Here is a 17196-nt window from a genome sequence, read left to right on the forward strand (position 1 = left end):
CAGTTGGTTGTAGATCATTATCTTGTCATCACATAAAGATTTTCACTCTTTGCAACTTCATGTCTAGTGTGCAGATCCACCACACGTCTGTAAACACTCCTCCTGGAAGTTAATTATCCCTTGGAAGTGGAGGTCAGTGCTTCTTCAGATGTGTTAGTATCACTGCTGATGAATGGAAATAGACAACTTCTCCAGTTCTGACATGAATCCTGTGATCACTAACTGTAGATAAGTTCCAGTTTTAAACATTACCAGTGCTTTACTACCACTAATATAACAATATTTGATTAGTGTATGGATGAATGTTACAAAACGTAATGTCCCTTTGCACATAACAAAGTGTAATACATATACAACTACAACATATATTTAAAAAAGGAAGAAAACTAACTGTAGTTTCATCAAAATATGGAATATGAAACAAAATTCTGCAATGGTGGCTTTGGGTTTCCCTACAAACAATGACTAGACTAACATCCTTCTTGTCTGCTTTTAGTCATACTAATCAATCACCGGATACTGCTAACCAAAAAAACAATATGTCAGATTGCATAAGCATTCGTGATATCAAACCATTGCTTATTTAACATTATGCTATAACACATGTTGATTAGATATTGACAAGTCTGTGCTACATGCAGCGGAGGAAGAAATATTCAGCAAAGTGTATAAATACACTGTTACAAGTAAAAGTGATGCATTCATTTGTACATCACTTTGGTAAGAGTACAATAATAAAAGAGTGCAATACGCTGTAATTAAAACTGCATTTATACTATACATTTCAAGATATATTCTTATTTAATTCTTATTTATACTATTCTTATTCTTTTTTATTTATTATTTATAAATACTGTATATATATCGTTTTATTCTTTTTATTTATTATTCTCATTTGTATTATTTATTTATATTTCTCTACATATATTGTGTTATATATTGTAGCATTATGTACATCATTTAAATGTTACATACTTCAATATTTCTAATTCTTAGATTTTGCCTCAAAAATATAGTGGGGTGGAAGTATAAAGTAGCATAACATAAGAAATACTCAAGTAAAGTATAAGTATCTCAACATTTTACTTAAGTACAGTACTTGAGTAAATACCAGAACTGGCTAAATGAGAAATGAGAAATCATTGCACATATTAGGCTATTAGATTATAATTAAATAAGTTTGATTAATGTATCGTAATGTAATTGTACTGTGTATGGGCCCAATTATATGATATTATATTATATTATATTATATTATATTATATTATATCATATCATATTATATTATATTATATTATATCATATTATATTATATCATATCATATCATATCATATTATATTATATCATGTCATATTATATCATATTATATTATGTTATATTATATTATATTATATTATATTATATCATATCATATCATATCATATTATATTATATTATTTTATATTATATTATATCATATTATAATATATTATATCATATTATATTATATTATACTATATTATATTATATTATTTACATGATTCTACTAAAAGAGGCATCAGTTTTAGTATTAAAGCGCCACCTCCTGACAGAACAGCGACATTGCACCATGCGCGTTCACGTTGTGCGGGGCGCGCACGTTGCGCACTCGCTGACGTCAAAATTTTCCCAAACAAGGAAGAGAGGCCCCCCTCCTCTCCCCCCTGCACGTCACCATGGATGCATCATGGTGCACTAACATTCAGATATCATCCAGACAACAGCTGTAACTTATTGAATATGACTTCCAGAGATCCTGACATCTAACCAGATGATAAAAGAGGTAAGATTAATTATTAATAAATGGTGCTGTGAACACTGTGCTGCTTTAGACGGTTAGATTAATATCTTCACTTCATAAATAATATCTACTGTTAATACTGCAGGACTTTGCAGCATATATCTCAGTGTTGACTGTATGCAAACCTTATCATTATTATTTTTTTAAATCTTTTATTGTTTCACTGCAGTATTGCATTGCTTATATATATAGAGAGAGAGATGTAAGGTATATTAGTATGTTATGTTGGGTACTTACTGTTTAGTGCATGATATATTCAGCCTGTCTGATCAAACAATAATATCCAAAATATCTGATGGTTTAGGGACCAATATTAAAATCATTAGTGTGATATATTTTAATAAGCCAATGTAATATTATTGACAACCTAGTTATCATATTCGTTCTTTTATTATATATTTTACTATAGTAATAAAATTCAATATATATATATGTATATATATATTGAATTTTATTATTATTTTCTGGAAAGAACCTTGTGCTTAAGCTTGAAAAGTGCTATATAAAATAATAATATTTGCAATTATTATTATTATTATTATTATTATTATTATTATTATTATTATTCAATGGACATAAAAATATTTTAAAAATAAAATCTAAAAAACAGAAGATTATATATTACATTTTAAAAATACCTCTTTATTGAATTTTAATACTGTTTTTTTATAAGATATTTACAAAAACTACATTATAACTGAGGCAAAAGCTGTAGAAAAACATTTGAAATTGATTTGCAAAAATAAATACTGCATGTTTTATTAATCTGAGAGGAAGTAATTTGTGCTTATCTTTTTGAGTGATCGCAGACACTTTGAAACAGTGTTTAGTAATAAGTCTGCAAACCTACTAATGAAGAAAATGTCTTCATCTGTAACAAGCATCAGTGTTACCGTACAACTCCAATAGAAAGTAGACATGTGGTGGTATTTGCATGATATGAATGTGTTTCCCCTTGGTAATAAAATGTATATTTGTATCCTAAATAAAACCATTGAGGTCCTGAATGTAACCCTGACGTATGCACTGTGTTTTTATTTGTGATGGAGGAGGTGGAGAGCAGCCCTGAACCTGAAGATGAGGCGTCTGTCTCGGAGGAAAGCTCTGAGCTTGGTGAGGGAGCTGGACGCCTTCCCCAAAGTGTCGGACAGCTACGTGGAGACGTCGGCCTCGGGAGGAACAGGTGGGTCACTCCTCTGAAAACACAAACAATAACAACAATAACACAGTAAATACATCAGTAACAGTAACCACCCTGTCTTGTCTCATCCACAGTGTCGCTGATAGCTTTTGGTGCCATGGCTCTTCTGGCCATCTTAGAGTTCTTTGTTTATAGAGACACTTGGATGAAGTATGAATATGAAGTTGACAAAGATTTCTCCAGGTTAAGCATACTTATCTTATCACACAAAAACATTCCCAAAAACAAACTTATATTTACAGTATATGGTAGGAAGTTATTCTCACTCTGCTTTTTCATCATTTACAGTAAATTGAGAATAAACATTGACATTACAGTTGCCATGAAATGCCAACGTGAGTATCCCACCTTCTTTGTCATTCCTGTAGATATCAATGAAGTGCATTATGGGTGTAAATATGTGTCAGTTTTATGCATTTTATGTGTCTGATTGCAGATGTTGGAGCAGATATTCTGGACCTGGCTGAGACTATGATCACATCCAGCGGCCTCCAGTACGAACCTGTGAGTGAAGCACGTCAAATTCTCTGTAAGAAGCATTTTCTTTCAAGCTTTTAGAGCTTTTTTTCATAACTGCATCTCTTCTTATGTTTGTTCAGGTTATTTTTGAACTGACTCCACAGCAGAGACTGTGGCAAAGGTAAGCTGGTAACCATCTACTGTAGGTAAAACACTGACTATGGATAAGTATACAACCCCACTTCAAAAAAATCTTAACTAGACCTTTAAAAGTGTATTTAAGGTGATAAAACTTGCAGGCACACTGGAAAAAGAAACAAGAAAAGTTGAAACTTTATATTTTAAAACTATGTAGAAAAACTGGAATAGTTGCATATCTACATTTCAGATGTAGTTTGTCTACAAGTTTTGTTTTTTGTACTCAGGACGTTGCTTCTCATACAGAACCGGCTGAGAGAGGAACACGCTCTTCAGGAAGTCCTTTACAAAACTCTCCTCAAAGGAGGTCCCACTGCCCTGCCCCCACGGTTAGCTACACACATGCAAACAATTCTTCATTAATCTGACAAAAAGCAAATAAAGTTTTGTTTTCTGCACAGAATTAGATTAGATATACTGCTGATTAACAACTAAAGAGTCAAATTATGTGCTTAATAATTGTGTGTGTGTGTGTAGGGAGGATGCCTCTATGGAGCCGCTCAACGCTTGCAGGATACACGGGCACGTCTACGTCAACAAGGTGGCAGGAAACCTGCACATCACTGTGGGAAAGTAAGAAACTAGAGGAATTGTCTATAAGGTGCTGGCAGATTTAACTAGAGGTCGATCAGGAATTCCTCACCACGATTCAGCTGTAGAATTTGTGTAAATATGAAAAAGGGATATAATTATATAGAGCTTTGGTTGACAGAAGTCCCTCTTTTGTCTTTTCCAGGCCCATCCACCATCCTCAGGGTCATGCCCACATTGCAGCTTTTGTGAGCCACGACAGTATGTAACTCATGTCTTCTTTGTTTAAACAGTACAGCTTTTTAATAATCTGCTCATGGTGCAAACTAAATTATGACAGCTAAATTGGAGAAAAGAGACGACAGATGTTTGTTGCACAAATCCTCCTCAGGGCATTTCCTTTCACTGAATGATTTATACATCAATGATGCTATTTTTAGATATGTTATTTGTAATCACACTCTTTAAACAGCAACTATATATACAGGCCTACAAGTGCAGAGTACATTTTTTCACTTGTTCAGTGATTCTCCACGGCCTTGATTGAACCTGAGCTGTTTTCATCTTTGCATGGCAGCGTACAACTTCTCCCATCGAATAGACCATTTATCTTTCGGGGAGGAGATACCGGGCATCATCAATCCTCTGGACGGCACCGAGAAAATCACCTATAACAGTGAGTTACGGCTGTATTTCAAGAGATAGGAGAGGATAAAACATATGATGGCAGAATTAATGACGCGTTGGGACATTTATTGAATCATGAGTTGACTCAGACTGTCCTTGGTTCACCTTAGATGATCACTGCTAAATAGGTATTATAGATAACACGATAGAGTTGAGTGAGTTTCATTGTGAGTTTCTTCAGCTGTATTATACATATTTTTCCTTCTTGAAATTGATGTAAAAAAAACTAAAATATGTTCTGTTTTATTACAGACAACCAGATGTTCCAGTACTTTATCACAGTGGTTCCAACCAAACTGAACACATACAAGATATCTGCAGACACGCACCAGTTTTCTGTGACTGAGCGGGTGAGTAGAGCCAGGGCCAACTTATGGAATAGGCCATATAGGCGGTCACCTAGAGCGCCACCTTCTGGGAGGTGCTGGTCGCCATCTCAATAAAATGAAATAAAATGAAATAAAATGAAATAAAATGAAATAAAATGAAATAAAATGAAATAAAATAAATAGGCCATATAGGCGGTTGCCTTGGTCGCCACTTTCTGGGGGGCACTGGTCAAGCCTCAAAATGAAATGAAATTAAAAAATAAAAATTAAAAAATAAATAAAACAAATCAAAACAAAATAAAATAAAATAAAATAAAATAAAATAAAATAAAATAAAATAAAATAAAAAGGCGGTTGCTTCGGGCGCCACTTTCACTTTGAACCCTTACCCTAACCCTAGAGCGGCGCTGGCGGAGGGGGCTCCAAATCGGAATTTCATCTAGTAGAACAAGAATAAAAACCCAATACCGCACCACCGTAAAACAGAGGATGGACAGAGGATGAATAGTTTAACACTAACCACCATGCTGTTTCTTTCCAAGGAGCGGGTGATAAACCACGCGGCGGGTAGCCACGGCGTCTCTGGCATCTTCGTCAAGTACGACACCAGCTCTCTGATGGTGACGGTCAGCGAGCAGCACATGCCACTGTGGCAGTTCCTAGTGCGACTGTGCGGCATCATCGGGGGAATATTCTCCACGACAGGCAAGTCTGGTTTCACCTGCAACCACATTCATTTATTTATTATTTGTTTATTAATCAAGGATAGTACAGACAAACACTCACATAGGAAGAAGAAACATAAGTAATGTATATGGAGCTTTAAATTCAAAGTATAACAACTAAATACACTGCATAAAGGAAGTAAATTAATCTAGAGTTGAATTAAAATGTGTGTCTCTTTTAAGGCATGCTCCACGGGTTTGTTGGCTTCTGTTTTGATATCATCTGCTGTCGCCTCAAACTTGGAGTCTACAGGGCCAGAGAGGTGAGTCTTGACAACATAGTTTATGATCTTCACCACAATCAAAGTACAGGTTTCCTCAAGCCGAATAAAGAGAAAGAGACCGTCTCCATTACTGTAATATCAGAAGGAATTGTTTCTCTCTCTAAACTTCACAATGAAGCAGATCTATCAGACTTACCTGTACTGAATCTATTCCAGGATGTTCAGCTACACAACCAGATGAACAATCTAAACAATCACCAGACTCCGTTGTTGGTCGACGACGTCCCTCAGGAGTAGCTGCTTTTCAGTGACCAGGTTTTGATCATCGTCAACTTTCATAAAATCGTGTCTTTCTACTGAAAAAGCAAAGCTGTCTGTCAAACACTGTGCTGTTGAAAAATGGTAAAGTTCACATCAGATCATTGCACTTTAGGAAAATGTGTTCCCTCTGTGACTGCAGTCATACATGTGTTTTAAACATTATTTCCTTCTGTGATGGGGTTTGTTTAGAAATGTTGTAGACTCTCTGTTTCATTTGCTGTAATAGCACATCAAATTGTTTGGTTTCCATTAAAGTTTAAATATCCGCAAATTGAAAACTATTTCAAAGCATTAATGTGTGGAAAACATTTAACATTAGGACATATTATGCTTATTTTCCTCTCTAACTAGCTTTATTTGAGGGCTTGTCAAACTAGCCATTATGCAAATGTGTTACCTGGTGACATCACCATGTTACAGAAAAAGGAGGATGACTGCACTAATTTAGTGGTGTCAATCCCAGTCTTTATTTTTTTTATAAATGTGCATTTACACATCCCCAAAAAATCTGACATTTCCATGCTTTGATTTATCCTTATCGACTCCGAGTTCGGACATTTTGTGCACCACAGACCAGTGTTAAGACAATCGTTTAGAAACATTGTTGTCATCTCTTGGCCTTTAGTGTAAATCCAGCATCTGTTAAGACAGAAAATTCCAATGTTTAAGAGGTGGATCATGCAAGACAAGGCGAAGTGAGACGACTCAAAGGTCAGCCTTTGTTGCCGCTAGTTCTTTGATGTCGGGCTGCTGTGTCTGGGCCTTAAGCCTAAAGCTGAGATAACCCTGATGACATCACTGGGGTAATTTTTTTTTTTTTCAAACGTTGGAAAGCAAAAGAAGAGACAGAAGACATTATACAGCTGTTTTCACCAGCTGTGCACATTTTCTACCCTGGGGTTTCCTGTACCAACCGAGCTCTGCATTTGGTTTGCAAACAGCAAAGGCGGCACTTTGTTGTGAAATAAACACACACATAACGACGCCATTACAATAACTCTGTAAGAACAATTCTGACGATACCACTTCATCACAGACGCCTCGTACGACTCATCCCCCTCTGAAGTTAAGAGGGCAGTTACCATAATTACACCATAGACATGAGCTTTGCATAAACATTTATTTAGTTGTGTCCCTTTTTCTCCCATATAGGCTCGTAACTGTTATGCATTTGTATTCTGTCAAAGAGTGAAGCCACAAACAATACTGTACACACAGTTTTCTCATTTGTTTAGTAAAAATCAGTCTTGCCTGTCACACTTAAAACACTTTTGGTAGACTCTGCGGGAAGCTCTGTGGTGGAATCCTGTGAAGACACTCACCAAGCAAAGATCAACAGTCAAATACAATTTTTGGTAGTCTATAAGAATAATATGTAGTTCAACTATTTACAGATCTTCCAAACTGGGGTCAAGGATGTAATACCATAAATCCCTTGTTTATAACCTAGCACTTTTGTGATTTAGGTCCAGACTAACATATAGGTCACAGTTTGTCTTGCTTATATAATAGTAGTCCATCTCCATATCAGGTTAAGGTATGGTGAACCTCAAGACTCCATACTTGGTCCACTCCTTTTCACAATATTCTTCTGTTTGACAGCATGAAATTTCGCTCTTATGCAGATGACACTGAACTCTATATTGCAATAAATCGTAATGACTGCTCCAAGATCTGTCCTGTTTACTAGCAGTTTGAAAAAGATCTTGCTTTTCTTACATATAAATGAAGCTGAAATGCTCTTTTTTCTGGTTTAATTTGAAAAAAAAAAATCCAGCTTTCAAGTAACCTTTAAGCTTGTACTTCTTATTAACACTAAGGATGATTTTATGGTATTTCTTTTCATATAAATATATGATCTTTCTCAGCCATATTTAACAAACTTCATTACCTCTTCAGTATCCAGAGGCCTGCCTCAAGAACTAAAAGAAATCTTCAGTCAATAGGGCTTTCATTTTCCCATTTCTCTAAGCATCGTTTGCTGCTATCTGGCTGTTTTTTGTGGAAGAGCTGGACGTCCTCTAACTCCAGTTTGTGCCTCATGTATTGGCATTACATTTGAGCGGTAACCATCCGTTTCTCCAATAAAATAAAAGTACGATGTTTGAAAAACCCATAAGGATGTAAAACAACTCTTAAGGTATTTTTTAGAAAGCTTCCCAAGTTGCAACTCTGTTTCTTAAGACCCTTCATAACATTAGGAAACAGATCGCCCTGAAGTGGTTTATTTTGTAATAATGACCCGGTAGCTGTACATTTTCCCGCTTATTACATGGCTACTTACTTAAGAAATCAATAATTTAATACAAAAACGGTCCGCCAGAGTCCGACATCATAACTGCGTCCATAGCAACGATCTGTTATACATAGCAACGGTCTGCTATGAAGAACTAACAAACCGTAGAATGCCGTAATTGACCAATTAGAATTGAGTATTCAACGAAGCCATGTAATATGTGTTGTTAAACAACCTCCTATTTTTTTCAGACATCTCCAGGTAATTATTACCCGCCTTTGTTGAATACTCGACTCTGATTGGTCAATTACTATGGTCAATCACTACGGTCTGTTATTTCTTTTTAGCAAACCATTGCTATGTATAACAGACCGTTGCAATGAACGCAGTTGTGATGTCGGACTCTGACGGACCATTTTTGCATCAAATTATTGATTTCTTTAGCAAGTAGCAGTGTAATAAGCGAGATAATGTACAGCTAGTGGGTCATTGTTGTGAAATATACCCCTTCAGGGCTTTACGTCACAGTGCCGCATCGAACCTGAAGGGGTTTATTTCACAACAATGACCCACTAGCTGTACATTATCCCCTACTTATTTTACAGAGACATCATTGGTTACCAATGTGACTCAAATGTTACACCTCCATCTTTGAAGTGACCCAGATCCCTACTCTATGAAATTGCCTGCTCCAGCTTGGTCCCCCAACCTCACATACAACTTGGACACTGATATTGGACTGGACCCATTCCTTGGACTTTTTAATTTTGGATTTACTACATTAGCATTGGACCTTTTAGAATCTCATTGTTGTATTTAGCATGTCAAACTACTATAACTTAATTTTAATTTGTAATTTTTCACCCCCAGCCGACTGAGGAGAGGGGGGGTCCCTCTTTGAAATGCCTTTTGAGGTTTTGGGGGAGTTTGTCTTCTTAGAAAACTTCATTGGGAACTGTTGGGAGACACTGCACAGTATGTGATACTGGGCTATACAAATAAACTCGACTCTGATGTACTCTTATTTATATATAATACACTGCCAAGGTCTACCACAAATATCAGACTAGCCTTTGACGCAAGTATAAAGATGTAAAAGTAGTAAACTTAGTTTCAGTACAAACTGCTGTACAAACAGGCAAAAAGTGGATGAGCATTCAAACAAACACGTTCAAAGACATTATAGTTTGTGATAGTAGATAACCTCGACAGAAGGAACGATGGCGGATCTGTATGTTTCCGTATATATAGTGATACTGTTGTCTTGTGTGGTCAGAATTTAGCTTCAATCTGTGGTTTGGCCTTGAGACGGACAACCACCAGGTAGATTTTGGGTGTAATCTTAAAAAGGCAGTAGATACACGTAATGCAAGACATACAGATATCCAAATCACCTGCGTATTAAAGAGAGGAGTTGGATATCCCCACAGTAAAAAAACAAAATAATCTTATAGAAATCATTCTCCAGTGAAGCACTGCCATATTTCAAGTATGAAAAAAAAATCATCACAAGGCAAGGCAATGTACCGAGATTCAAGAGGATGGAAACAGGGAAAGAAAGTCACACAAAAGGCTTATTGTTGCATATATAATTGGCCACGTTGAGAAGAAAACGGTAGGTACAAAATTAATGACAACACTTTGTTTTTGGACGGGGTGTCTGGTGACTGAACAGTGACAGATTTCCAAACTAAACAAATAATTCATGGCTAGTAGACCTCTTTTCTTCCCTTCCCAGTGCTTCACACAACTGCAGCCTCCCTCCTGTAGAGAGCCCCCAGCTAATCCACACAAAAAGGAGGATTTAGAGTGTCCTGCGTGGACGGTCAGAGTCTCAGATGTTACAGCTAAAAAGGCGAGGGCTGCTGCTGTCTCTGGTTTGAGGCGGAAGGGAGGAAGACTCAGTTGGTTATGGTGCTGGATGCGCGGAAGTAGGAGAGGAACTTGAAACAGAGGCTGACCACAAAGTACCAGATGTTTCTGGCCATCTGGGAGCGGGCGATAAACACCCTCCAGATGAAAACGACCAGCAGGGTGTTGAAGGTGTAGCGGATGTTCCTCAGTCTGGGAAAGAGGAAAGAACACAAGGGGTTTAAAAACACTGTATGAAGATGTGATTACACAGCTTATGAATACAATAAGTTTGTACTTATTGTGAATCTACATGTTCTCCCGAAAATTTTGTCATATGATGGATTTTTAAAACACTTTTCTCTTATCCTTAGGGTACATTTAGTAATTATGTTGAGTGATTGAAGCTGTAATTTCTCGTATTTGTCAGCCCCATCAGTGCCTTTATTCTTTATGTGATTAAGAATAAAAGCCTCTCATTTGTCTGGTGTTTTACGGTATTAAAATTAGTTTTTTTTTTAATGTTTTAGTAGGGCTGCACAATTAATCGAATATTAATTGGGATCACAATTTTGGCTTCTTCACAATTAAAGGAATATGAAAAACTGCAATATTGAAGTTTATAATGCGTGCTCCGCTCATAGAAAGCTCTGCTGCATATCAAATCAAGCGCTGCAGTCCAGAGTCAAATATAGTAGTAATATTTTGGGTAAAAAGTTTTGGTACAATTTTATTTATATTTTGCTTCTAGGAGATGCACTGTGAATAAGGACCAGTCTTATTTTGATGCAAAAACTTGTACGTTTGCAGGAATGTAGCACAACATGGAAAGCAGTGCTCTCTTTATTTAAATGTGAAAGTGCAATAAAAAATAGTTTGTCGCTAAAATCAATGAATAATCGTGATCTCAATATTGATCAAAATAGTAATGATTATCATTTTGGCAATAATCATGCAGCCCTTTGTTTTAGTTGGCTTTTATGCAAACTAGTATCTGTCTTGCCTCTTGTGAGTAAATGGAAAGGAGGATAATCTCAAACATAAACAGACAACATTCAATATTGCATTAAAATGACATTTTAAGACATGAGGGGGTAATGTAGAGATAGCAAAGATGGCTAGGGGCATGTTTTATGAACTGAATTTATGGAAATAACTCATATTTCTTTGGTGTCTGATGATATTATCAAAACACTGACCACTGAGCTGAAATGTTATTTACTAAGAAAATGTTATAAACAACCCATTGGTTGGACAGATTGACCTCCTTCTAGTCCTGTTTTGTATTTACGTTGCATTCTCCCGTAGACTTACTTCCTCAGATGCTGCCTGGCAGCAGGAATGTCAGACATGTCTTCATTCAGGACGTACTTCTTGGTGCCGAGGCAATAGTTCTCGATGTACTCGGGCCAGTTCAGCTGGCGCACATCAAAGTTAAATGTCTGAAAGAGAGAAGAAATGGTGAGGAGGGCGTTGAGACTAAATTTGTAACTGAAAATAAATGTGAAATTCCTCTTTCCCTCACTAGATGGAGCAATAGACTCCCTAATGCTATTAAAATGTAGAGTGAGTAAACTGCTCAACTCTCAACCACATTAAGGTTAAATAGAAGAAGCAATAATGTCTTTAGTGGTGGACGAAGCACTCAGATCCTTTACTTAAGTAAAATCAGCAATACCACACTATAAAAATACTTTTTTCTTATGTAAAAGTACAGTATTACCAGTAAAATGTACTTATCAAAAGTAAAAGTACTCATTATGGAAAACGGACGCTTAAAGGAACAGTGTGTAGTATTTACAGGGATCTATTAGCAAAATAAAATATGAATAAGTATGTTTTCTTTAATGTATAATCACCTGAAAATAAGTGTTTTGGTTACCTTAGAATGAACTGTTCATATCTACATATGGAGTGGGTCCTCTTCACAGAGCTGGCCAAATAAAACGCTGGCTCTAGAGAGGGCCATTCGTGTTTTCGCGTCGGCCACCGTAGTTCACCGACACGCTTGGCACGCTGGAGAAGTTTCAGCTGGTTACAATATGAAATTTCACTGCGAGATGCCGCCAAAGAGCTAATTTGATATGATGAAAGTGGCAGAGAGCTACTCATAGCACCAAGTTGTACACCATCAATAGCAAACATCATTTCTGTATTACTTTATGGTCCTTTAGTAATGTTTCAGCCACTGCAGTCATCGCCTCTATTACAATCCCACCCTAGGTGAAGGGCTTTTTGTGTTTCATTTGGATGTGTGCCACTAGACGAAGCCTTTGTTTCTGCGTTGGTCTTCTTCCTCAGTTTGGTAAACAGAGACTGTTGTCTTTTAAGAGCTGTTTTCAGCTGGAAAGTCCCGTGAAAAGTTGCTGTGGACTTTGATGAAGTGGCGTTACATCTTTTACTGACACGCTCACACCGCAAATGAGACTCACACATTTGTCACATTCGGGAAAAAAACTCTGTTACCCACTCCTCATGAAAATAGTAGATTTTTTGCCTTTTATTGGCTATTTTCTATGGTCATTATTAAATCTTTTTTGCACTTGCTAGTCTGCTAACATCGCCTATTATTACACGGCTGTGTTGAATACTCGATTCTGATTGGTTTATCACGGCGTTCTGCGGTCTGCTAATTCTTTATAACAGACCGTTGCTATGGGCGCAGCATTGATGTCGGACTCTGGCGGACCGTTTTTGTGTCAAATTATTGATTTCTTAAGTAAGTAGCCGTGTAATAAGCAGGATAATGTAGAGATAGTGGGGCATTGTTGTGAAAGAATCCCCTTTAGGGCAGTGAGAGACCCCTCCGCTTCGCGTTGGGGTGCAGCATCGCCCTGTCAGGGTTTCTTTCACAATGACCAGCCTGCTGTGCAGTATCCCTTACATAATATTTAAATCAAATTTAAATTCATTTCAGTTTTAGTTTTTTTTTTTAGCTATAATACATCACTACCGAAAAAAGCAGACGGCATAAATTTCTGTCAACTCGTGAAATTGAAACACAGAAATTTAACACTAGACCTTCCAGGAATTGGCGCTGTGCTGCAATTGCTTCGGACACTAAAGTAGCGCAAAGATTAAAAATTACAGCCATTCCTACACAATTCTCCAAACATGTATTTTGTATGTATATGTGGTTGGATAGATACCTGGCTCTAACAAAAACACACTAAAACTACTGTAAAACTAAATACATAAAAACTAAAACTTTCTGAAAAACTGAAACTAAACTAAAACTAGCAAATGCACTCTTAAAAACTAACTAAAACCAAACTAAACTAAAATAAAAAACAAAATGAAAATTCAAAGCTATTTGTTCAGACTGAATCAAACAATCTTGCTCCTAAATAAGCTCAGACGGTAGAATGTTTGACCCAGACTGTCGGCATGCACGTTGATAAGCGTACCTTCCTGTCCTCCGGGGTCAGCTGGTTCATCAGCATGCTCATGTTCTCAGAGTTCCACTCCCAGTCCTGACTGCTGAAATACTCCAGCAGGCCGATGGCCTTGTGGAGCCGATTGAAGATGCGCATCATCCTAAAGCAAGAGAGAGATGAAGGGGTCAGAGGTTACTAAACACTCAAAATGCTCTTTAGATTTCAAGAAGGACTTGTAGCTGTGAGTCTTACTGCGGCTTTTGTCCGGAGAGACGCAGGACGAGGTCGTAGATGAGGGCCGGGAACTTGTGGCTGACTAGGATCCAGTACTGGTTGATCAGGTAGTTGGAGGTGATGTTGGCGTTGGGCCGGCGGAACGCCTGATCCAGCGGGTTCCTCTTGAAGGACGTCATCACATGATGCTCTGCAAAAAGGGGCACGGTTTAGGGGATTAATTAAACAACAAAATACAGTACAGAAAATGAACATGTAGTTCAAATACTGGTCTTGCTCCAGCCCCAGTTTGTGCCTCTCATGTTTTACCATTGAATTTATCAACATCCACTGACCAGGAACGATGAAACACACACAAACTACAGTTTCTACACAACAAGGATCATGACTTCCAGGAACAAATGGCCTTAATCAGAACATGATTTTCAGCTTTGGTTCTCTGGGGAATATCAGGCGGAAAGCAGCCACACAATGACTTCCCCCCACTGGGCAGCACAGCCTCCTCCTCCTCCTCTTCTTCCCAGAATCCAGCAGCAGCCATCCACAGACACAGAGAGCAGCCATGTGACTACAGACATTACATCACACACACAGCACGCCAACTAGGCCTTGCACCGCTCGTTTCCATGGCAACAGATATGTAGTGGGTTGCCGAGAGATGACCAGATCCGGGGCGACAGCCAGCTGTGGCCTGACTCCTTATAGCCTGGAGTATCGCCGCTAACCTTGAGCTGCCCTCCGACGTCTGGGAGAGTAGAGTACCCACAATTCTTTGCAAGCAACAAGGAGCTGCATCCTCCTCCTTTACTTTTAAATTTCATAACCAGAAATCAAACTTTTTGTCTGAGAGGGCATCTACTGTTATTTGGTCTCTGATCATTTCAGATTGGCTTCATTCCTGCGTCTCATTTGGCTCAGAGAGATTACAGTTCCTCTTTCATAACAGCGAGTTACAGCGATGAGACCTAATCCCGGTACGACGAGCCATCTGGTAGCAATTTCCTCGGTGAAGGGAGCGTGTTTGCTAATCTGAGAGGAACCCGGAGAGAGAGGGTCCCTTGTCATACTGCCAGCGTGACATCCACGCACAGCCCTCTAATCCTGCCGTATGTGACGACCGCTGGGATGGAAACAGTGAGAGTTTTCACTCTTCATGTGTAATTTCATCGCTACTATCGTGACCTCAGTTATCACAAAACAGAAAGACTCTGAGCACTAAAACAGATTTCATATCAACTTCATCTAAACACATTAAAAATGTGAGACATATAATGAAAATAACAATAATTAAACATTGTAGTATGTAATAATTTTGTAGTTGTAGTAATACCACAGAAATGGTTTTGAGTATTTTGCCAGATGTTTATATTTCTATCACCGTGATAGCGTCACAACCGTGCAAGATGCAGTCACCAAACTTTACAGGTGTGTAGTTGTGATCAAAATGTAGGCCGAGTTCGAAGATGGGTGTCGCCCGAACAAGGGCGCCGGAAGTAGGGGGGTAGGAAGTGGGGAAAGGACTTTACGCCCCTGGCGTCGCAGCTGGTAAGATCCCGTCACAAGATGGGTCTCTAGTTGAAATGTTCATTTAAAACCACAGATGTCAACCTCATGAGAAAGTTAAGGGAACACCAAAGTCAGTAGGATTTATCCTCCTGACACCATAAATGTCTGTACCAAATATCATGGCAATCCATCCAGTAGTTGTTGAAATACTTTTCTTAATGTAAGAATAATGTTGTATGCAAACTCGTGTTCTCTTGCCTCTTCAACTCTATAAAAGGAAAGTATTAAATGTTGCATTAAAACAACAAAAAAGCTCCTGATTTTCCCGTTTTTCTTTGCCCTCACCCGGTTTCCTCCCTGGGTCAAAATTCTCCCATATTTCTCCCAATTTATGACAATACCTTTTTTTCCATTTTCGTTATCACAACCTGTTTCTGGCACTGTATAGCATGTGTAAGCCCTACTGTTTCAATCCGGACGACAATACAACCACACCAAATGTTTCCTGGTAGACGAGAGCTGCTTGCACTCGCCGCTAAAATGAATGAATGACAAGTGAAGAATATGAGCCTCGTTTATAAAAGAGATTCATTTAAGTTCACGCCAGAGGGGCTAATTATTCAGTTTTCTTTCCTGATAATTAAAAGTATTTTTTGGGGGGGAAAAAGACCCCCGATATGGTTTCGAAATCCTCCCTATTTTGAGGTTTCAAGGTTGACAAGTATGCTCATGTGATCAATTTCAAGACTTGGTAGTCTAGAAAGTAGATAAAGCAAAGGTGGTTTAGGGGCAGAGCACTGAACTAAAACATGTTTTACTGGGAGGATGTTCCCAAAACATGGTTTCATGGCCAAAACCTTGCTATTTAAAAACATTTTTGGAAAATAATTTAGCTTATCTTTTCAAATTGTTTTGTCCTAGCGCTCCAGAATGAGCCAATACATCCAGAACCTGCTTATATATGGAAGGAAAACATGTCTTGATTATCCCACTGACACCCTCCAAATGTTAAATCCATCCTCTGTCTCTTTCCAGCAGGTGGCAGATGCTCTCCACAAGAGCCTCGACCACTAACAACTTAACTACATGACAGGGGAGGTTATGTCACAACACTGGAGTATTGATTTGTGATGATGAACGGGACAAGAGTATTGTGGGATGCCAGCAGGCGCAGATAAAACAGCTCTATAAATATCGGCCCGCAGTGACAGGTTTCTATTACCTTTAAGCAAGACAACAAACAATGTACGTACCGATCTCTCCCCAGTGGAATGGGTTGATGCCGCCGGTCGTGCAGTTGTACACCAGAGCTGTTTTAGGTCTGCAAGGTGTGGGAGAAGAAGGTCATAAAGCCAATAAAAACACATATTAACTAGTAGTAAGCTATGAAACTATAAAAGTGCTTTAAAACACAGTTCACATGCAGACCTTTAAAAGAGTGCTGATATGACAACTGAGTTATAACTAAATTAACCGTTTAACATACTTTCCGATGCG

General features: G+C 38.0%; 2 protein-coding genes across 3 annotated transcripts in view; one reads left to right on the plus strand and one right to left on the minus strand.

The window, feature by feature from the left end:
* Positions 1–1679: 1679 nt before the first annotated feature.
* On the plus strand, positions 1680–6773 carry LOC119482626 (endoplasmic reticulum-Golgi intermediate compartment protein 2-like). Its single transcript, XM_037760306.1, has 14 exons — positions 1680–1802; positions 2870–3003; positions 3096–3204; positions 3310–3356; positions 3458–3525; positions 3621–3661; positions 3906–4007; positions 4156–4251; positions 4415–4470; positions 4787–4885; positions 5149–5246; positions 5768–5930; positions 6134–6213; positions 6391–6773. The coding sequence occupies exons 2-14, from the start codon at positions 2898–2900 to the stop codon at positions 6469–6471; spliced, it is 1146 nt and encodes a 381-aa protein (XP_037616234.1). The 5' UTR covers positions 1680–1802; positions 2870–2897; the 3' UTR covers positions 6472–6773.
* Positions 6774–9750: 2977 nt separating this feature from the next.
* The window catches only part of si:dkey-97m3.1 (fatty acyl-CoA reductase 1), a 55159-nt gene continuing 47713 nt past the window's right edge, over positions 9751–17196 (minus strand). For both annotated transcript variants that reach the window (XM_037760305.1, XM_037760304.1), the window contains 5 exons: positions 16953–17020; positions 14212–14383; positions 13990–14119; positions 11897–12024; positions 9751–10795 (listed from right to left, as the gene is read on the minus strand). In XM_037760305.1, the coding sequence (XP_037616233.1) occupies positions 10633–10795; positions 11897–12024; positions 13990–14119; positions 14212–14383; positions 16953–17020 (661 nt within the window). In that variant the 3' untranslated portion in view covers positions 9751–10632. The remainder of the gene's footprint in view (positions 10796–11896; positions 12025–13989; positions 14120–14211; positions 14384–16952; positions 17021–17196) is intronic.

Source organism: Sebastes umbrosus, chromosome 23 (assembly GCF_015220745.1).
Source record: "Sebastes umbrosus isolate fSebUmb1 chromosome 23, fSebUmb1.pri, whole genome shotgun sequence".
In the NCBI taxonomy this organism is placed as follows: Eukaryota; Metazoa; Chordata; class Actinopteri; order Perciformes; family Sebastidae; genus Sebastes; species Sebastes umbrosus.

Bases quoted from the DNA above. Each gene is read 5' to 3' on its own strand.
- LOC119482626 (XM_037760306.1), top strand. From the start codon at position 2,898: ATGAGGCGTCTGTCTCGGAGGAAAGCTCTGAGCTTGGTGAGGGAGCTG. The intron at 4,008-4,155 runs GTTAGCTACACA...GTGTGTGTGTAG, and splicing joins CCCACTGCCCTGCCCCCACG to GGAGGATGCCTCTATGGAGC. The intron at 4,471-4,786 runs GTATGTAACTCA...TTTGCATGGCAG, and splicing joins AGCTTTTGTGAGCCACGACA to CGTACAACTTCTCCCATCGA.